At 39.8% G+C, this 23,119-nt stretch overlaps 2 protein-coding genes across 4 annotated transcripts in view; one reads left to right on the forward strand and one right to left on the reverse strand.

The window, feature by feature from the left end:
• Positions 1 to 23,119, forward strand: part of LOC105197653 (hemicentin-1) — a 245,057-nt gene that overhangs the window by 16,591 nt on the left and 205,347 nt on the right. For 2 of the 3 annotated variants that reach the window (XM_039454418.1, XM_039454417.1), the window contains exon 2: positions 782 to 982. The exons of the other annotated variant lie outside the window; for it this stretch is intronic. The gene's annotated coding sequence lies outside the window, so the exon portion shown is untranslated. The remainder of the gene's footprint in view (positions 1 to 781; positions 983 to 23,119) is intronic. 3 annotated transcript variants of the gene reach the window in all.
• LOC105197888 (neurotrimin) overlaps positions 5,334 to 23,119 on the reverse strand; it is a 168,698-nt gene continuing 150,912 nt past the window's right edge. Inside the window, exons 8-11 of the mRNA XM_026131552.2 lie at positions 20,342 to 20,398; positions 20,013 to 20,099; positions 12,969 to 13,067; positions 5,334 to 9,596 (exon numbers count right to left, since the gene is read on the reverse strand). Of these exons, the coding sequence (XP_025987337.1) occupies positions 9,526 to 9,596; positions 12,969 to 13,067; positions 20,013 to 20,099; positions 20,342 to 20,398 (314 nt within the window). The 3' untranslated portion in view covers positions 5,334 to 9,525. The remainder of the gene's footprint in view (positions 9,597 to 12,968; positions 13,068 to 20,012; positions 20,100 to 20,341; positions 20,399 to 23,119) is intronic.

The following is a 23,119-nucleotide window of genomic DNA, read 5'->3' on the forward strand; positions in this document are numbered from 1 at the left end:
GCATATACGGACACGATTCTATGCGGGCGTATCTTCTCAAGTATTTTCTCATTTTCCTCACTTCGTGGACGGAATCTACGTCACGTATACAAATAGTGGCTATTTCGGCATCATAGCTCTGCAATTTTCATTCCGACTCGCGAGAATATGCTGGTTTTCATCCACTATGAAGATCAAGCGTAACGTCAAGTCTGAGAAAATTTAAAAAAAGCACCGGCTTATCAACTCTTTTACGTGGCGGTACACCACGTGTATGGTACATAACTTCAATTAGCGTTACAGTTTCTGCGTGCGAGCTTTTCATCATTTTCTACGTTTCAATTTTACATCTAGAAATTAATATGAATATCGTCATTTGATACTTTTACTGTTAAAAGAGAGAAATATATCATTTTTCCCTTTCGTTAATCCTATTTAACGAATCCTATTCAAGACACGTTCTAAAACAATTTTTATCGAAAAAAGGTGATCATTAGGTGATCAAAAGAGTTTTAAGGATCAAAAATATCAATGTTCAAAGTTGCAAAACAAACAACATATTTATACAGATTGGTTTTTTGTTGTACATAAGATGATCACTCGTCACAGTCTTGGACAACTTATTTATTCTAAAAATCAAAGTTATTTAATAAATTTATTTAGTAAAAACATTGACGGAATATTATTTGCTTACAATTTTTAAAAATTGTATATGCACAAAATTAATGAAAAAATGAAAGAATTCCATCACACATTTTTATAATTACTACGAAATTTAATTTTAAAAATTATCAATTTTCAGCGACCGACAAACATACCAACCCTTTTTTCTTACGGTCAAAGACTGTCGATCAATTCTGGAAATATTATACATCGTTAACTAAAGAGTAATAATAATACTTCACGAGAGAGCACATCACACCGTCAATGCGAGGTGACGCGAGGCGACGCGACACGACCACGAGGCGCCGGGACACGGAGGGTACGACGACACGGATCGAAGGTAAGTAATTAAAATGGAATCCGACCGCATCGTAACCGCCCGCGGGGGCAGAGGTGGAGTTCGAGGGGGTGACTACGACGTGCGTAGAACATCCCCGGTCGAATGGAACTGCGATTACAATTCCAGAATGCTGCCGAACAGGTCGAAAACCGGTTATATCTGCTTGCACGCGGGTCAACTGCCACCAGCGCGAGCTAGCCCCGTTTACTTCTCCGCTTCTCTATCCGTTTGCTGGCGTCGTACTCTGCCTTACTCCAATATCCGTATCCTCCCCTTTCCGCGACTTCTCCCTGTCCGGCTCTTTCTCTCTCTCTCTCTCTTTCTCTTATTCACTCCGTCGTCGGTTACGGCAATGGAATTCGAATTGTAATTTCTAACCGCGCGACTACGCACGAGCCATTACCTTGCCGTTCGAAATTCGTAAACGGATTGCAGATTCCCGGACTTCCACGCGGCTCGCACTAAGAATCCATCCTATCGGGGCTTCCGTGCCGAATATGCATGATACGTGCCGCCCGACAACTGGGGCTTTTCGTTCGGCTCGCCTTCTGTCATATTTCGAGTTGTATCGATACGGTATTTGCGTATTTCGTATTTGCGTCATTGCCTCCGTTGAAATACTTCCCTGAATGTATCGACGTGTTCGAATCGTTCTGATGTGACGTAGCTATTTGCCAATCATCAAGCTAATGGCACGCCCCTATTATTTAACACCGTTCATTATATTCATTGTTATGTAGTTACAGTCAGAGCTACGAACCATTGGATGGCATTTTAGTAATTATATCAAGGTTATTCGCTAAATTAACAAACAAATTATATTATTGTTGATTGACTTGTGTTGAAAAAATTGCTCTTTTATCACGTTAATAATTTTCAAATATAAATATGAAACGGTCTGTATCGTTTAATAATTTTCTCATACACGACGGATAGACTTTCTTTGAGATATCTATATATAATTTAAACGAATATTCATTTATTTTGTAATATTCTTTTTAGCCAATCTATAATTTACGATAAAAATTTGTTTATAATTATATGTATGTATTTTTTATCTTTTATAATACAAGAATTGTTTGAAAAATTCAAGTAATAATATATTCTTTGCCATTGAGAAAATTAATAATTGTTCTTAAAATAATTTACATTACAATTTTACTCCTAAATAAGTTTGATGGATTGGTTTCTGTCCTAAACATTTTTTTAACGCCAGTCATTCTATGTTAGGAATTTGTAGAGGTTTTATATAATGTTTAAATATGTACAAGGAAAGAACATTTTTGGTTAGAAGAATATAAAATTTAGACCACATCTGAAAATAGAGATCTGATAATAATTATATTACTATTAAATTGGACCATTAAATTAATTATATAAAACCTCAAGCGTGATGATAAAGTTGCAGAAAGTTTTAACATTTTAGCACTCGGTTTTTGAGCATCATATTTAATTATTTATATGGTTGAACACCTATTTTCAAATAAGCTCTGTTCTTATTTTTTTATACTTTGGTAAAATCGTTTTTTTTGGTGCACGCATATACATTGTTTCTCTCGGATTTGTAAATGATTTGTGTATTATTAATATTATTAATATGATATATTAATATTAGACAAAATATTTTTTATTAAATTAATAATTCTATGAAAATTGTATTAAACATCTATAATATTAAATACTAAAGCAGGGTTATTAAGCTATAATGCAGTCCCTTGTCTGTTATTTTCTGATATCGAAGAGGATTAGCCCATATTAGGGCACTTTTACTCACTCAGCAATGATTGCTACATCATTAGGAATAACTTGTTCGTTGCTTCGGAAAATAAATGTAGGCTAGCCGTATGGAATGGCGCGCTAACTTCTAATATCAAATATAGCGGAGTATATGAAACTTTTGGTCGTCCGCGATAAAGACATTTTCTTTCCCTCTACTATAATCGAGATAACGAATCCTCGCTGAGGGAGCACGATTATATCGATCATTTCATCGTACGTGACATGCAGTAACTTTGTGTCTTATACACTCTGCCCCTTCACTTCTTCTGTTTCTTCATCCGTTGGCTTTTATCAGAAAAATCTACCGTGCTCATCCATCTTTAAGATTAATTAAGAAGGCTAAGTTTTACCTATAAAAAATATATAAAAATTTTATTTTTCTGCTAATATGCTGAAATAATTAAAAAATTGAATCTTTTCTCTTTTTCATATTTTTAACTTTATCTGAATCTCTAATTCTTCCGATCAATGTATGTTAGTTAATGCCGTGAATATAGATGTTATAAAAAAAAAACTTTGTCACATATCACTGTATATTTAATAGAAATTCAATAATTTTAACCTAAGGTTATATACCGATAGCAAGATATAAGTTTCCTTGTAAAATTAATTAAAATTTGTCGGGTTAATTCATACTTATTCATTTCGTGATACGGCGAGTACCTTCCGGCGATTCTCTCGAGGGGAAAAGAACACCCTGACAATGTGGCTGAACGAAAGAGAAGCAGGTCGTTGAGGGGAAGAGAAGCTCGAATGAATGGCCGACGAAAATGCCTGGCGAGGCGGCCGCTCGCCGTGGACCGTAGCTATTATGAAGTAACGTAAAAGAGAATCCAAGAAAGAGAAAATGAGAGAAAGAGAGTGCGCGAGTGAATTTAATTCATAATTCCCGCTGCAATGCCTACTTGCCGGTAACTCGACTCATCAAAATTTCAGAATGTTTTTCTCTTTTTCCTTCTCAACCGTGACAAGCTCGCCCTCTGAATATCTTATAGACTTTATCGTAACTTTATCTCGTTGTGACAATCAGTGTGACAATAAGTCTATTTTGCAAAACCTACGTGTATAACAATATCGTTTTTATAACAATTTTTATTGATATAGTTTAGTCACCGAAAATTGAATCTCAGTTAATTTTATATATTTTTATGTAATTTTTAATGCTTACGGCTGTGATATAATTATCAGCTCTTTGGTCCAACGTAAAGACGTACTATACATACTGTTGATAATTGCTGAAAGAATCACATTCGGCTAATGATATGAGGAACTTGCGCGTTAATATTAAAACTGTTGGGATGTTTGAATTTCAATCAATACTCCCGCAAACACTGTCTATATCTATGACGTGTAATCACGGTGGAATGACGGATGTAGAAAGAGAACGTGTAATACGTGGCGCGAGGAAAGGATGTTGAAGGATCGAACGAAACGAACGCGAACGGTGCCGATTAAGCGCCACTAAACTTTGTCGCCGTTGTCGTTGCCGTTGTCCCGTCCCAATTCTCGTCTCGCGGACGGAATGGCGTGGTTTTAATTAGCGACCGCCGAACGAGCTTACGGGCTTATAAACTGATAGTAACTTGTCAGGGATGGGGGGAGGGGAGGGGAGGGAACGGCGTGCTACGCGTAAAATGATTCCGCAAGCCGCCTTGGGCTGCACGCGTAATTAATCCTCCGGTTAGTATGCCGACCGGCGAGTCGCTGCTTGTTACAACATTCGCGACAATAAACGGGCGAAATATTGCGCAAAGGTTGACACATTTCCCCGCGCGTCCTCCGATATTCCCCGTTATACATCGCGACGTGTATCCGCTATCTTCGCTCCGCCGCGTCGCGCCGCGCCGCGCGCCGCGCCGCGCCGACGTATCTGACGTTGTTGAACTTTCGTGCGGCTTTCCCCCTACGGCTGCCGCATAAACACATAGTCGGTCTGATTTAATCCGTCGATGGTAGATAGCGTCTCACTTGGCGGATTCACGCGACCCGAATGTTACGAGCACCCGGTACCTTTTCCTCAACACCTCGCTGCTGGATGTGCTAGATGCGTCCCTCTTCACCCTCCGACTCCTCTATTTAGCTTACCCATGGCAAACAGAATCATGCGTCGGGGGATGAAACGTTTGCGGAGTTACCCGTAATCCGCTGCGTTTCAACCTGTGGTTGCTTGCAGAGTTGGCTGCTTAACCAGAATAGGAAAGTAAAATTGTTACTTGCCATAAATGAATGATTAATTGTCAATTGTTAATAATCGACGAATCAATTCAATTCGCAACGGCTGCCTTTCGCTCTTCCACCGAAAGCTACAAAGCTGGCAAAGCTCATATCGTGTTATTGTTCGTTGTTTTTCCATCGCATCGCGACCATTCGATGCATCATCTATCATTCACTTGTTGTCTCTTATCGGAGCACAATACAGATAAACTGAAAAATGAGAGCTCTCTTGCTTATGTCGCTTATGTCGCTGTATACAATATAGGTATGTTTGTGGAAAGAAAGCATCTATTAGAAATGGAAGAAAGACGCGAGGAAGGAGACACTGGATGAGAAGACAATCGCGATATTCATAGAGTTCTTACGTAACCCTTCTTTTATTACATATGTCGAGCATATTCATAAGAATGTCTCGTTTCTTTTGGTTTTCTTGTAAATAACAACATTCAAATCAACGTCGCAAAGCATAAATATTATAATAATATATATATTATATAACATATATATATTTATATATGTATACCCAATATAGTCCCCCGTAATTCGTATATTTATATTTATATATTTGTATTTTCATATTTATAATTTGCGTTATGTATACATATATACCTTCGCGTTTAATACGTCTCATCACGCCCTTACAACGCTAAGACGGCGATTTTCTCTTTTTCTTTTATTTTTTATTTTTTTATTTTTTTCCTCACGTCACAATCCGCATTAGACGCATTTACTTTAGAGGCTACGATCAAAATATTCCTCGCTAAGATTTACCCTTCTTACGCGTTTCTCCGCGCGCGAGAAACGGCGGCGGAAGAACTTAAAAGAGGAAATTGGCGAAACGGAAAAACGAATTAACGATGCCGGTGTACGCGACGCGTCGCGCGTCGCGCGTCGCGCGTCGCGCATCGTACACACTATCATCGCTGACTGCGCGAAGCTTACTCTACGTGCACTTCTTATCACTGGTGTACTTCTATTTACAGGGTTCGCCAATGACGAGTCAACGTTCGAGCGTCAACGTTAGACCGATAATTCGAATAATTCGCGTCACCATTTTCCCTTAGCCGTTGACGAATTTTATTAAACTTGTTTGATTATAGCAAGAATTTGGATATCATTTTCAAATGCTATTTCTTTTCTTTATCTTTGAGAGATTAAATCATCGTTTTTCATTTTTCCGTGTGATTCGTGAGTGAGTCTTCGATGGCGAGTTTTTCATCTTTAAATTTAGGCCATCTAAGTTGAGGAATTTTAAGGAATTGAAAATAAACTCTATCGCTATCACGACGCTAACGGAAAATGGCATTACGCACGGATGTTACGAGACAAGAAATCATTGTCGTTCCACATACAATCGCATACACACATACACACGCACGTACATACACATGTGCAATGTGGATTCTACTTGCGTTATGGGCAATGCTCGCTTCTCGACAGGCGATAGCTTTTAAGTTTTTAAGCATGCCCAAAAAAATGACGTATCTTTCTTACTTAGCCCCGGAGAGTTTTTAGTAGACGAAACTACTCGCACAAAGATGTTAAAACGTGATTCTTCTGATTTTTATTCAGAGTTTTACACAAAACTACTAACTATAATGCACTTGTATTAACTAATTAAATCTCTGCATAAGAATAACAAATGAGTTCAATCATCTTTGCGTCCGCAAAAAGATTGCGACGCGTTCGCATTTATATTCTCTCCCTTATAAATAAAACTTTGTATGATTATATGTACAGAATCATTCTAGGATAAAAAATCAATATTGTATAAAATATTATATAAAAAAAATGAATAATATAGTTAATGATAATATTATATTAAAGAAAATTCGAAACATTCAAGTACCTTTTGATGACAAGTATTGGTCTAAAAATTCATTTAAGCACTATCGACGTATTGTCGAGTGCAATCCATATATTGGCATGCAACATATTGTGTTTAATTGCTTTTTCATAGATTTTTCCACAATTTTACTTTTACCAAACGGAAACTGTTTATAATGTATATATAAAAATGTTTTTGTTTTTAATAAAAAAATATTGGTTAATCGTTCGTGCGTAAATGCACTAAATGCAATAAATGCGTTTTAATCGACAAGTTGAGAAACAATCGTTCGCAACCTTGATCAAATCGGGATTTGAATTTGTCACAGTAATTTCTACAGACTGCAAACGCTGCGCTGTTTCAAAGACGCGTGATCCCCTCATGTTAAATGCTTATGACTTTTAAGATCGCTAGTCTCGCGAATGATACGATTACAGACCTCATCAGAGTAAGTCTGCGTAATCCCTAAGTCGACCCGTTCCCTTCTTTAATCCATGGCGGGCATTAACTCCTTTGCGCGCCGAGTGCAGGGACTCTCTCGAACCTGTTGCTTTAAACAAGATGTACGCTGAATAATGGATATTCCTAAGTAGTTAGAAGTCCGCTTAAAACCCGGCAAGACCGGACCGGCCTCTCGCGGCGACCGCCTACGAATAAATCCCAATTTGATCAATTAACACGTAAACAAATCGATCGCGATCGCGCGATGCAACGACGTGTCAAGGTTTCTACTTTCGACTTTCTATTTTTAGTAAATCATTTAGTATATCATTTACTTTGCAATTGTTTCTTATTCTCTTAAGTGGATATTCAGTTGAACGATGTTTGGTGCCGATCTGATTAAGAGTGAAATGCACGTCGACATAGTGTTAATATGCAAATGTGCATTGAGTACGGAAAGTTACTTTTTACAGCGCGTACTTTTTTTCTGTTTCTATAAATTGCTTATCAATGCAATAAGAAGTAATAAAAGATAAACGTTTCACTGATATGCACAAGGCTTCTAATCACCGTCCGGAATTATGACGTCAGAAGCGGAAAAGGCGAATCGCGTTTACATCAAAATAAATTGCTTTCTTCGTACAATACCACAGACAAGTTTCATTAAATAACGTAAATAATAAAACTTTTCTTTGCAACTGTATAAATAAATGTGCAATTTGAGCACGTCCTATATTTCGAGAGAAAATGGATTTTACAACGGTCAATTAAGATTTAGAATTATTAATTCACAGGCGAAAAAGAACTATATTTTCTTGCAAAAGAGATAATTTTTTTTGTGGTACAGTAAGAAAAAAATCTATTTAAATGACTTTCCACTTGTGGTTACATACGATTACGCGCATGGCGTGATTAGAATTATAATTAAACAAGACCGGCACGCCTGCCTGTACATAATGTCTTTTAAAAAAAGATTACAACTTTTTTTAGAAAAGCGGAGCAATATCGAATTCTTTCGAAAATGTTTGCAATTAATAATATTCAATTTCTTATTTGTTACGATATATTCTCGTTTCTTTCTCTGCCGCTAAATTTTCCATTTTCTCCCTCCACGTTGTCCGTTCTTTCTTCGACTGCCTCTCCAGATGAGAGCAACTCCCCTCTACCAAATCTGACATTTTAATCTCGAGTATCCAGATGGGATCCATGATTTCGTACGTAAGGAGGTAAGAATAGAAACGAGGTGGAGAAAGAATCGGAGAATTTAAAATGTACTTGGCGGAACGGAGAAGTTTGCCGCGGAGAAAAAAAAGTGGAATTGATGTTGAAGATAATACACGCACTTTTCTCGCACTTACGCGTTTAAATGAAAAAAAAAGAAAAAAAAGACATAGCTGAAATGCTTAAGGAATACACGCAGTCGAGCCATGATTACGTACATGAATGAAATCTGATTTGGATATCGATGGCGAACTTTGCTCGAAGCACGATTAACGACACGTTCTATTATTTTATTGACAAAATTGAGGCGAGGCCCTCACGCATCGATGGTCCGAACGAGGGAAGAAAACTATCTCGGGAGGGAGATACAAGTTTAAAAATGTTGAAAAACTAATTGACTCGGTGAAAGTTTAATTCAGTATTAAGCTCGAACGATTTCGTTTTGATATTCCGAAAATGTCATTCAGTTAGGGCGATTAAAATACTTCCGTATAATGTAGTTAAAAAACGTAAAGACTCACTCTCACACACGTTCTCCTGATCGCACTCTCTCGCGGAAACGAGATCACTGGTATCTGTTGTTACGGCGTTATACAATATATTACACTGAAAGCGATAGTCGTTGCACTTTTGTTAATACCCTTTCCTCTCGTTCTCGTTGTTCCACCTCCCGGTGCGTGTCACCCCTAATTCTCCAGGTCACGCAACGCACGATCGGCGAAGGGGAGATCGATGAGGATTCGTGCTCCATTAATTCTTGGCCACTCGTGGACTGTCGTCGCTACACTAACTTGGCACGCGTAAATTACTCTCTCCGTCATTTAATACGAACACTAACTACACCAGTCAGTCTTTGTGTCACCTTTGTGTAATCGTATGCATGTATATGCGTGCGCGCGTGTTTTATGTGTGTATCTGTCTTTCGTGTTGTTTGAATTCTAATTTTTCTTTTATTTTTTTTTTTTAATTGAGTCCATTAATTAGGGAAACCAACACCGATGGTGTATCAACGACGAGGTCGTCGTTCGCTTTCTTTTTTCTTTTTTTTTTCGAATCTTACTTATCGAATTATCGTTATGGCCAGAGCAATTAGTAGGAGCGTCACGGTCGTCATCACGCCCGTTGCTGAATCTGAAATTAGACAAGATATTTCATTGTTTAAGATTGAAACGCCAATCAAAACGAGAATTGTCTACATCTCTTTGAGTTTAAATACATCTAATATTTGTAAGAATCAATATTTTGCTAATAGATATTTTAATATCTTTTCTCCATTTTTAGAACAAAATGGACAAATTTCGACATTTACATCAATAAATTTCCATATAAATTATTTTATTCTTTTCAAATAGCTTAGCGCTTTATTTAAAATTTATTCTTTAGAATATAATATTATACCAAATATATCGTACTCGATTCTAGTATTTTGAGAAAACTAAAGCGGGACGTCCGGTCTCGCGTCCGGTCTACGGTACAGAAAGAAAAGGGTGGTTTTTTCGCCATCGGTAACCTCGAGAGGTCAATGCACAATCAAGGGCTTGGGACGATGAGAATCCGTCGTTACCCGTTGCAGGAAGGTTGCTGTGGAGGAATCCCTCTCTTTCTCCCTCTCCCTCCGAGGGAGAATATACCGAGGAAACGGAGACGGGTGCAAAGGAGTGAGAGTGCCGATTAGTCGACGGCCCAAGCGAAGTAGATACAGTAGGGAGAAATAAGAACTGACGAGAAGAGAGAAGAAGAGAAGAGGGAAAAAATAAAAAATAAAAAAAGGGACAGAAAAAATGGGGGAGAAAAAATGAGAAGTCAGTTATTCTTCCGGTTGGCTTGCATCGTACCGTTAGCTATTACTCGCTTGGAAAGAAATATATTCTCTGGCCTTCTTCCTCGCCTCACTCATCTCTAATTACAAATCAGAAACAACCCGGTGGGCCGTCGCCTCCGCGCCGCCCGGTTGGATCACCCACTCTCTTCTTCCTTTTCTCTTCTCCTTTCTAGAGTCTTCTCGACTCTCATCCAAAGGCTCGCAAACAGTAACTTGCCTCCCTGACCCCCTTCCCCCCCTCCTCCTCCCTTTTTCTTTTATCCGGTCCCTGGTGCTGCCCCGAGAGAATTCTTCGCTTCGCTACTTTTATGCGATCTTACCTTCCTTCAATTCGCGATTTCTCGCCCTACCCCATTCTTCTCTCCCCCTTTCTCCCCTTTCCTCCTTTCTCTCCTTCTCTTCATTTTTACGAGAAGCAAATGCGTTATGTATTTATAGTTGATATTTATATTTCATTGTTGCGCGCAAAAGCGTGAGAATTGCAAATTGCTGTATCTCGTCTCATTAGATTTGTGATTAGAGATTCAATCTTGTTGGTATGTGTCGTATCTCGAGATTTACACGCTGTTGTGTCCAATGGGGATGGGTTAGTATTCACACTGGTAGTTTCGCATTATATAATACTGTTTATTGTTTACTCACAAATTGTACAGAAATAATTGTCCTTATATTTGAGACGTGATTATTAGTGTATATGAAAATTGATTATTGTTGTATGTGACTTTCGTCTCACATGGTACTAGCACTTGGTAGGGCGTTCGACGTTGCTTTGGAGCGTACTACCCTGAGTCGACGCGGACGCGTTGGCTTCGACCTTGCCTAAGGGTGTGTTCACCCTGAGTCGAGCTCGTTATATTTTTGCATATAGTCGCGACTTTGCCTAGGAGCAACCGTCTACGGGAATGTATAGAACGATTGCCCTGAGCCACGATTTATAGAATGACAACGTAATAAGATTCGGACACTGCCATGGTTTTTAGCGGACTGGTAGCGAGAAGGCTTTTTGCCTCATTTATAATTTTCGACTTTCTGAGCTTGTGTCCCGATTGGTCTTGATTTCTAAGATCCTTGTCTCTATTGGACAATATGAATCTTCGGATTTCAAGCGCGACAAATAAATGCCGGGCGGTTGGGATCGACGGCTGCCACGAGCTCAGAATTAGAGACGCCAATGTTTCTTTAATGATAGCTGTTTATGATTTTGGTATTTGGACAATTGCGGCATCGACGCCGCGATGTCGGAATGACGTGTTTGAATAAATCCTGTGTCAACAGGAAATGAGTGTCCGAATCCCTTTCATTGTCTAAGATTTTCTCTTTTTTTTGTGTGTTGCGCTTTAACCATACCGTGCCGTCCGATTGTATTCTATTTTTTTATATGAATGCATATATGTGTGTGTCCGCATGAATATGTGTGTATATGTATGTGTCGTGCACGACTTAACGTATGTGCGGACTATATGTATAACACACGCTTCGCGCTTTCTAGAATCGACGATACGTCTATTGCGAAATTACATTTATTCAGCATAATGAGAAATTGACACGTGACGTATAGTTTGTCGAATCTTTCGAAATAACATCGGGGTCATTGAACTCTTATCGTATCGCTGTCTCGTCGAATACTCGAATACTATTAGCAATTTGACGTCTATCTGACTCAATCTCACAGCAGAATTTTCTATAGAAGGTCCGATATTTCTGGCATTCTTATATGTGGCAGCTTGCAACGCAGTTTCCCTCGTTACTGGTTCAACTCGCCTTTTTCTATGCGAAATTACCTTACTTCCCCGAGACTATCGCGATCGTCCCCGCGGAGAAAACGGATTTTCACACTACGCCATTATGCAAATTCCTCTTAAAAGTAACCGCGGTCGAGCGAGATATTGAGAGACGGTAGCGCAGAAGTGTGGAAGAGGGCTGGGACAGGGATCGAATTACGGAAGAGGCGCGGGGGAGGGAGGGGGGAGGGGAGGTGAAGACGGACCGTGGAAGGAGGAAAAAATGCGAGGGTAGAAAAGAATTATCCGATAATGCCGAAGGCTCGGCGGAATTATGAAAGGTGCTATACACCTGGCCGCGCTCAGAAATGCGGTAGACGCGACCGCTCAAATGCCACGGCGGAGCCGCGAAATCCCGAATAAATGCCGCACGGCACCTTCGGCACGGGATAACTCGTACGCGTTTTGCCTCCTCCCTTTACCCTGTACATCCCTTTGCCGCGACGAAGGGTGCTTTCGCGTCACAAAGCTGGATCTCAAATTCATCAAGTAACGCACTGCCACGTCCGCATCCGCGCCCACGCCCGCGCCGCGCTTGTTGTTCAACGCATGTCCGGTACCTGATTTTATTGCATATGTGTCGCTTAATCGGCCGCATTACACGGCACGGAATGTACGGCATTAACGGAATATTTTTCTGACATTGTATTACCATTTTATCAGTGTCACGTAAAAAGCGGATATGTTGCGGAAAGCGCAAATGTAATTGATGTGATGAATTATTCCAGAAAGGAAAACATTTCCTTGTTTTTTTTATTTTTTCTTGCGGAAAAATGTATACGTTTATTTAAAAAAACATCACTTTTTTCTATTTTGAATGTATATACTATGTATTATTTATTATATTTCTCCATTCCATTGTTCTTCTATAAGTTTTAAAATTTAATATGAAATACTCACCTTTATCAGGAGGCCAGTTATAATTTCTTTTTCTGTCCAGTTCAGTTGATTTTTGTTCCGATTTCCCAATTTCATTCAGGTTCGACTGGAACTTGGTACCTTGAGAGAAACATACGAAACGAATGTTTGTGAAAAACATTATATCGATGTGATTATAGTTAATAAGAAATATAGAGGGATCCTCGTAAGAAAGAAAAATATCTTTCCGCGCTGAATAAGCCACTGGCGAACCGGTGACAATTTGTTTACCCGGATGTTATGGGAATAAATTAAAAATTCAATCTAGCTTCGAGACATTATAGCGCAAAGCCGTGAGGTGAGACAGAGGAGATGAGATCTGAGAGAACAGAAGGAGTGAAAGGAGAGACTTGCGTGGTTCGCATAGCGGAACCACGGACAAAGGGACGTGCAACGAGTGGCCCTCTCGACTGAAGATGTTTACGAGCCTGTTACGCATAAAGTGGGTGGCAAACGCGTTAACTAGTATGCAAACTCCGAGTAAACACAATTCCCTTATCCGCGCACCAAGTAGATTCTATCCGTGTCACGACACACGCTTGTCGTAAGCCCGCCGCGTTTTGGATTACATTCTTGCAGCGAAACAGCTCGTGATGAGTATATATTTTGATAAAATTACACAACCAGACTTTATGTATGTCAGCTTATCGTATTATCGTGTGTTTGTACTTGTCGCCTGAAGCGCATCACGATGACATAAATAAATAGACGTCTATCGTTTCAATATTTTCACTTCATTACATAGTAATTATATAAAATATATATTTCAAAGATAAAGCTGTCTTTTGTGACTTTTAGAAATAAAATTGCTCCCTTTTATTCATGTTTATTTATCTTTATCTCAGTTAAAAAAAAATAACTACGTATTTACAGATTAAGACTTCAAGTCCTGCAATCGTGTTCTTTCATTATACTTATTACTAAAATATGATTGCAACATCTGACAATAGGATATTATATTACTGATGTAAACAGTCTACTAATTGATATTTTAAATCCAAAGAGATGTCGCGAGATAAAAATTGCATAATTTTTTGAAGCCATAAACGCATATCAAGTGCGTAGATAGTAGGTAAAGGATGAAGCGTTAAGGATAGAGGCAGTTTCTCCAATATGAAGATCTAACCAGTAGCTTCAGCAGGTAGCAGGAAGGATGGCAGCCTCGCTACACTTACGGCTTAATTTCGGGGTATCCACGGAACAAGGTACTTGTGAATATCGCTTTGTGTCTTCGTTCCCTCGCGATTAGATTTGTAAGTTCGTGGCCTCGAGGCGGTGCCAGTCAGAGTTTAGGTAAGGGACAAGGCGCCAGGGTTGTGAGCAGCGAGGTAGCTGCAGCAGCGTAGGGAAAGCACACGATCTTGGCACGATAGCCTATTTCGAGTAAGGTAATGGGTGATCATGAGGGTGTACGCGCGCGCTTGCATAGGTCGCTTGTACGCTCGCGTGTAGAGTAGCAAGCTGATAGTATAGACCAGAGTAAGGTCGCCGCGCTGCCGCCTACCGCCTGCCGCCTGCCGCCACCTCGCCGGATACACCCTCGCCTCGGACAACGAGGTGAGACAACCGTTGTACGGCGACGACGCAATGGATAGGCTAGACAGACGTATGCAAATCTCGACCAAACATTAGCAGTGACAATGTGTAACGTGCGCTGTACGTATATCCGTGCGCCCGGGCCAGTTCTATAGTTTCCTATATGCGAGAATCTCTATCGCGATGCGGCTGTTTCTGTAGCTATGCGTGGGCGACGACGTGTTTAGGGAACCAGACCTATAGCCGCCTCGCCTTCATCGCGCGAGCATGGACGCGTGTAAGCTCCACGGAACCGTGTAAGCTTCGTTATCTGTAATAGTTCAGGATTTCTCTTACGGAACTACGAGCAAGAGTTAGTGGCTACAAAATTGTGCGTGAGGAAATTTCTCTGAAAGAAAGAGATGGAATAGTATCGTTATTTATTATACATTTCAAGAGACAATTCTCTCGAGCGCTAGAGCTGTAAAATACAATAAATTTTCAAACATTTAATGTAATAATTTCAAACTCAAGTAAAATATTATGTGCAGAAGGGAAAGAGCTCATCAAGCTTCTGTTTTAAACAAGTTAAAACAGAAAGGCAAATATTAACGTAACTGCGATGTAATTTATGCTTAATTTCTGTTTGATATCGTTGGTCTCTGCAAAAAATGCTCGGTCCATCATTAACTGTCCGTGAAAAATAAACGTGCTCGAATGTACGTAATTATTTGGAAGTTGGTCAACACGTTGCGAGCTATTAAACTGGTGCGAAAATCTCAAGCTTTCACGCGCTATGTACTTAACAACGAAAGCAGGTGAAAATATTGATAAACGTTTTAAACTGAAAATTCGCATATCATTATTACATTTATTTGTATCAGTGTCCTTTCAAAGTACACAAATTTTGAAGTAAGACGAAAAGAATATGAATCGCGGTTTGTATAAAGACTTAATTCGTTAATACATCGGTGATTCAACAATGAACATAATTCGTTATTTATGCTGAATAGGTGCATTGATATATCTAATAAGATTCTCACGACTGAATATTTCGACAGTATCAGTAAAATATTGTGGCTATTGGACAAAAGTATCTTATCGAGAGCAGAGTCCTTCATTCGAAACTGACTGAATCGTGCGTGCGGAAGATCGTATTGGTTGAAAAAAAAAAAGAAAAAAAAGAAGATAATAAAGCTTCGTGCCCGCGCATTGATTCGACGTCCCGTTTGGATTTGATAATCCTGGATTTTTGCGACTCTGCTGTCAGAAAGAAACTATTGTCGACACAAATAAGTCCCCCTGAAAAGTTAGCGTTTCGCGCAGCTACTCTTCTCATTGATTTTACGTCTGGTGGGTCATGATATTTCTGCTGCTCACACATTCGCGCGATTCGAGGCTGACGAATCAGTGTGGATGCATTTAACTATTTTCGCTGAGATTGTGGATTTAGCTTTCCGTTCTGCATTCCGTGAATATCAAACTGTCTCAATGTTGACGCGTGCGCTTTGCCTTGGCACACACGTTTGCCTTGGAATATCGGGCAAGAGCGATATGAACGATATTGGCCGTATATGCGACAAAGTCAATGATACTCCTTGTCCCAGGTGGTTGGCTAACTGTGTGTGCCCCAAGAAAATTAACAGAGGGTCTAAGGTCTCGCGCGCCGAGATCTAAACTTATATATACGGTCGTGTCACGCGGCGCGCAATATTGTCACGGCGGCGCGGAACACGAGCGGCGTCACGAGCGGTGTCACGAGCGCGTTCTAATTAATGCGCCTTTACGATGTTAATTCAAGTCGTAAATAATTTCGCGCGAAAGTGACAGGCGCACGCGACACGCGAGCATCGCCGAATAAACATGATAAAATGATTTTCAACCCGGCAATTTGACGAAGCGATTTGATCTCGCTTTATATACGACAACAGGAGTAACAAGAGACGCGCGCGCTGTTGAACGGCGCTCTTCTGCGCGCCTCCGCTCCTTTACTCTGTACGTGCGGCGCGCATACGGTAGAATGGGGAACGTGTTAATCGTACGAAAGCACGCGGCTAAACCAATCGCTATACATGCCCTGCCCGAATTACAGGCGGACAACGCTACCTCGGGGAATTAAGCGACACCTAAGGGCATATGTGCTCCGGGAGATGTCACGATACCGCGACAATACTTGCTCCGTTTCCCATCGGAACCTCAAAGTGACTTATCGCCGTAGGCCGCTTGTATTGTATTACCGTTGTATCGCGTCGCTCCTCTATACGTAATTTGCCATTCGCGAACTACGCGCGACGCGACTTGAGAGGAAAAGGGAAATGGACAATGGACGAATGCCCGCAATGGCGATTATACGTTTGTTATTCGCACAATCGCACAATCGCACAATCGCACAATCGCACAATCGCATAATATCCATACGTAAAGGAAGTTTGAGAAAAATATTGCGAGAAAATTGCGATTAAATTTTCAAAATTTTTACATTTTTGATTTTTAATATGCGCGCGAGTATTGTTACAGTACAACTGTTTAACGTGTGAAAAATACTTTTGTAGTTTGCCGCTTTATTTCTAACGTTTACAAAGCAAAGCATTTTCTCGTATAAGGAAAATAAGGCCATCTTATGCTAAAGGAAGTTAAAACGCAGCGCGTTATGTTTAGGTATTCTCGACAACAGATTGTCGCAAGTTACTACGAGCAAATAAGGCCTGTTTATGCTTGGGTTTCCGCCCGCGTGAAGGAAACTCAAGCAAATCTTCTGTTTAATCTTAAGCGTACACTTGCGCCCTCGAATTTTCAACGATACGAATAACGAGAAACAAGGGCGCAAATAGGCGGCGACCGCTAGATTGTTTAAAGAGGGCGTTGCAAAAAGATGGCAAGGTAGCGAGGTGGAGAACTGACAAGATAAATTATCCGGGAAAAAATGTACTGCGAAATACGAGAGAGAGCTGTTAGAATCGTAACGAGCGTAACGTGGATATAAAAAGAGACGCCGGCGGACTAAAAGGGAATAAGTCAAACAGATATGTTAAGGAAAGAAGATGACATAAAAATAAAGTGCTTAAAAGAACTGGGAGAAATGGAAGCAGACACGGTTAAATGTAACTAGGATAAGGAGAAGAGAAAAAGAAATAACGCGATAAGAGAAAAAGGCGATTCTCTCGGAGCTTGGGAGGTACGAGATCGTAGGGAGAGAGAGAAAGAGAGAGAGAGAGGCGAAGGGGGGGGGAGGGGGGAGAAAGGGGAGAAACGAAGGAGGGAGCTAGAGATGAGGGCGAGAGAGCACGAAGGGAGCAAACATTAATGCCACCTTGCAGACCGCAGATGTTGCACCAATTACAAACCTCATCCTTCCTTCGCAGCCCGTCCTTTCCTTCCTCCCGGCCTCCGCAAATAGAGAAGGAGAGACAAGGAGACATATGCCGTATTCAAACTTACCACATCCCGTCGCATTCACCATCTTCCTCTCTTCTCTTCTCCCCTCGAGCCTCATCTTTTCACTCTCACCTTTCCACCGTGCTCCGCTCCGCTCCGCTCAGCTCCGCTCCGCACCGCGGCCGTCTCTCAACCCGCTCCCGGGGCGATGACATTGGTTATGTACGTAGAAGAAAGGAAGGAAGGGAGGGAGGGAGAGAGAGAAGACACACGATAGACACAGTAGAGACTAGAGACGGTGGTGCAGCGGTGGTGGAGTTGAACGAGACACGAATTTTCGATTAAATTTAACACAGGGTGCAAAAGGACGCTAGGGCGCTGCACGTTGCTGTTTTAGGTGATAGAGCAAAGCGAAGGACAAAGAAAGAAATAGAGGGGTGAGGGGGGGAGGGGGAGCGGAAAGGGAGGGAAAAGGCGTGGATAGGGACGGAGAACGCGGTCTACACAGCGGCGGCTGATATTATTCTTGGGTCTTCCTCGCTGGAGCATTATTAGTTCCGGCGTGTTAGCATACATGAAATATTGATGTTACACGGATCTCTTCTACCCCAGTCAACTCTGTTCCCAGCTCCCTCTCTCTCTCTCTCTCTCTCTCTCTCTCTCTCTCTCTCTCTCTTCTATATATTCATCTATCTATCCTTTCCGCTCTTTCGCGTAACCACCACTCATGTGTTCCTGTTACGAACATCACTTCAGTTGCCTCTCTGTTACCTTTATGTTTATTCTTCCATTCTTTTTATTCTCCACACTCGCTCTTCACCTAAGCCTTTTTAACAGTTACCGCCGCGTTTTGATTTCATAAGTAAACGCTTGCAATGGTCTCTAAAGTGGCGCGATACAAATTGAAATCTTTTTTTTCAACTTTTAATTCATTTCATTTATAGTTAACGGAGTTTTACTGAGGTGTCTAAAAATGCTAGATGCTGAATGCTGATACTGAAAATATCTTTTTGGGCCATTAAAATAATTTAGGACTCGAATTCGGGGGTTGTTACAATGTCAAAATTTTTTGTGCTTGCTCATCGTACTTGAACGTCCCACACAATTATTTTGATGATTCTAACAAAATTATTTTTAAATTTATATCTATTTAAATTTTTAGATATTTTAGCAAATCTGTTCTTTTCACGTAGAACTTGTTTCGACTCTTTCTTTGGAGATTATATGGATATCATTAATATTTCCAATTATGAATATGATATAATGGGTGTAATTCAATGTGTGATATAAAACAGCAGCAAGATTTTTTTTCTATTTTTATATAGCAAAAGAAAGATTCATTCCCGAAAATTGCAATTTTTATCTTGTGTCATAGACCTCATTTCCGTGGTTCTCTTTCATCCTCTGTGAAAGCTTTAAAGCGAGCTGCTTACCCTTCTTCAAACCACTCTTAAAGCCGCAATCGATTCCCGGGATTCCCTGGTGGGTCCCTTGGCTCTAGTTAACATCGAAGTTAATCGCGCCGGAGATTCAAAGTATGTTGCTGGAAAATCCAGTTATGGGATGGCATTTGACTATACGTGATGCTAGATTGAATATGTAAATCCGCTCTAGAGCTAGATTGAGATTTTACTAGTGTATAGAGTATACAGGTTGCAGTTGAATCTTCTTCATGTATACGCTAAGAATGTTTTAACGATGCTAATAACGATATGCAAATACATCCAAATATTTTTTATTGCATGCTTATTTAATGTTTCGAAAATTAATATTTCTTCGTAGCTCAGGGAAAATATTCCATTTCGCAGACTTCTTTTTTTACTATTTCTGACACTACGTCATTTCTAAATTCTGCTCTCTGTCTTATTGTTTCTACTTTTTTTTTTTAAACGTGTGAGAAAGATCTAAATGATTGATGTGTTCTCTTCAGATAGAGATATATAACGATGCAAGAGAATACTTCTTCTAAATATATCTCAAGTGCTTGTTACTCTTCGTATACGCTCGCGTGACAGCTGACGACTGCACCACTTGGTTGAAATGCGAAATTGCGAGATCGATCCCATAATTCGCAAAATTGCGATAAAGTACGTTAAAAATTACGCAAAAAGAAGATATACCACTTCGACTACTCACCTGTCTTGATATTCTTCTCATTTTGAATTGTCAGCGAACTTGGATTTCCGTAAACAGAGTTATTCATCTCCGCCATGAATTCCCAATCTGTAAAAGTAAACGCGCGTTGGAAAATTAGATTCAAGCTAGCGAGTACGACGTGAATAATATCGATTGTAGTACATAATACATGTATATATATATATATATATATATATTATATATGGAAACATCAAATCTTATGACATAATTCTAATAGCGCGGTGATTTATCAATTTGATTTATCAATTTTGCAATGCTTCACATATCTATATATAACCGTCACCAGGAATCTGTCTATAATATCTTACCTTTTTTGGGGATTTCCGTGGTAGACGGGCTAGGACTGGTACTTGGCGGTGCAGACACTGCAACAAAACAAGTTTCGTTCTTTAAAAATCGCATCTACCTTGACGTCACATATTTCACGCGAAATTAACTATAGCGCTGTATAGCAAAATATTCGTATATTTCACAATCATACAAAGAGACCAAGTCTATCTTCATTCATCATTATTTTTTACAATTTTTTTTGTGGAAAAAATACACAATTATTTTCCATGTTTCAAAGAAACTGCTCTCTCAATCACTGCTTTACCCTCGATTCCAATCTATGATACAACTCGTATTTCTTTTTGTTCCTATTGTTATCGGCCTGCCAGCGATTGCTTACATTTTTTTTTTTTTTTTTTTTTTTACGTAGAAGGAAGATACGAGAATGTGCATTATTCGGAACTTTCGTGTATTTTTGAGGTAATTCGAGAGATTACATGAAACAAACGCGCAAATAAAATGAAAAAGGAGCATATAGAATTACGTGCTACGCCTATATATTTACACATAACCAAACAAAATACTTTTTGTCCTCCCAGATTGGGCAAATTCTACACTGTGCGATATTATGGATCGCGCCACCTGTTACTAACTTCTCTCCCGGAACGTATTAGCCGCCGTAGCGCCGGCCAAGCCGGCCAAACTCTACATCATATTTTACTCCGGTACGTACTACCGACATCCGTCGCGCCTTTCACCCTTACTCGCGCCCCCACGCGTAACTTATCCGGGGGTATATACCTGAATAATTATTCGTAATTTCATCATTTGTCTTTAGCGAACGCGTCGTCGGCTGGATTTATTACTAGTTGCGGCTGTCCGCGGCTAGACATTCCGTTCATCGCGCAAGCCTCTGCTAAAAATTTCGCAGAGATACGGCATTAATTAAAATTAATTATTATTGCTTTTGATGACTCGGTTACAACTGTTACGTTGATCGCTGTAAATATTAGCAGCGATAGCGTCATTAGCAATGTTACAATTATTATCTAAATTTACTGTTATAAAAATTGCTGTAAGTTTGCTTGCGACGTTAATCCATTCTTTTCATTCTTTTACATTTCAGTCTTTCATTATTCCAAACATTTTTAATATCAATTTTTCTAATTAATTTTTGTACGATATAAAAAAAACAAAGTTATGCTGAATTACACGATACATTTCAACTTGAGCATGTTCGAAATTTTACCGCAATAGAGAACAGAAAAAAGGATTAAGAGCGACTTTGCGCGAGAAAAATGTTGTTTTAATAAAAATACAAATCCGAATACTAGATTCGAGTTTGTAAATATCCATTCGTGAAATTAGATAGCTTATTTCTTCCCGTTGTTATTTCTCTTTGTAGCATTCTACGGTAAAAGTTTCGAAAGGTAATATCTATTGATAACCTCAATATGGAGAATGTGCCCGTAGCGAAAGAGGTCATTGCTATTTGTCACAAGCACCTGAGCGATTACTAAGCGGCAAGGTTGTAGGGAGGGTGCACGCGATGCACGCTGCAGAGGTGCGTTCTCCCCAAGGTAAATAGGATAGGATGACAAAGTATGCGCCTCAGTAGACGTGTTTACATACGCGAACGTAATGCAAATATGTAGCCGCTGTCTTTTCCGTAAGATAATACCTAAATGACTTTCAACCCTCGCTTTGCTCGGCCGGGCGGCAATGTTTGCTACAAAAATTACAACAACGACGTACCGACGTGTAACTTTATCTCGCGACGTTTGTTACCATACAGACGTGCGAGAGAGACCCTCCGCGTGCGAATGTAAATCAATAAAACACTTCTATCGTCGAAAATTGGATGGCGAGACAGTGAATTTGCGATTGTCATTGTCGCCTGTATAAGCTTCCCTACATATGTATCATATAAAGATCAATATTTCAATATTGAAATATTGCTATCTCTGTGAGCAAATTACAGTGAGTTGTTGCCATCAGAAATTGTCATCGTTCGTCATTGTGGTTATTATGAGACTACTATCCAGTTTTATAGATATAAATATGGCACGCGCGCGGTGGATGAAATTCATTTATCACTTTTGCAAGTCACCGATGGAAGGCGAAGAGATTAAAGCTGAGAGCGCAGTGAGGAAAAAGTGAGATGGCAGAAGAAAGTAAGAGAGAAAGAGAAAGAGAGGGGGGGGGGGTAATGGGGGAGGGAAAGGAAAAAGAAAAAAAGGGCAAGAGGAGAAGAGAGAGAAAGTAAGGCAGCGACTTTTCACCTTTGATTTATCGCGCTAACTTTTATTTTCCTCAGGAGATATTAAAACCCGTTGTCCTGACCATTTAGCTTTACTGGGCTGATTGATGATTGGACCAGTTAACGTGCCGGCCTCCGCCGACGAATCAACTCTTTCATTATATCCGATTAATATGCGTTTGTAGCGTGCTAAAGTCTAGAGAGTTAGAGTTGACCCGATCAAAGTTTCATTCAAAGACAGATTGCTGCAACTTTGCAAGAAAGCTCCACCGATTGTCAATTATTATAAATTATTAACGTAAAAGTTTAACGTGAATAAAAAAATTTCAAATGTGTAGATATAGATGTAAATGTAGAGATATGATTTAATTTAGCATTTGTCGCGGAAAAATCGTACATAAAATCTAGTGGACATATTGGAGAAGAAATATATTGCGCGGTCTTTTCTCCTTCTACTATTTGTGAAAAATGTTCCAAAATTTATATGTATTTAACTTCTCATCGCCGTTGAGCGAGGAGAACTCATTAAAATCTTAAGATGCCTTAATTAGTCTAA

This window comes from Solenopsis invicta, chromosome 10 (genome assembly GCF_016802725.1).
Source record: "Solenopsis invicta isolate M01_SB chromosome 10, UNIL_Sinv_3.0, whole genome shotgun sequence".
NCBI classification, from domain to species: Eukaryota; Metazoa; Arthropoda; class Insecta; order Hymenoptera; family Formicidae; genus Solenopsis; species Solenopsis invicta.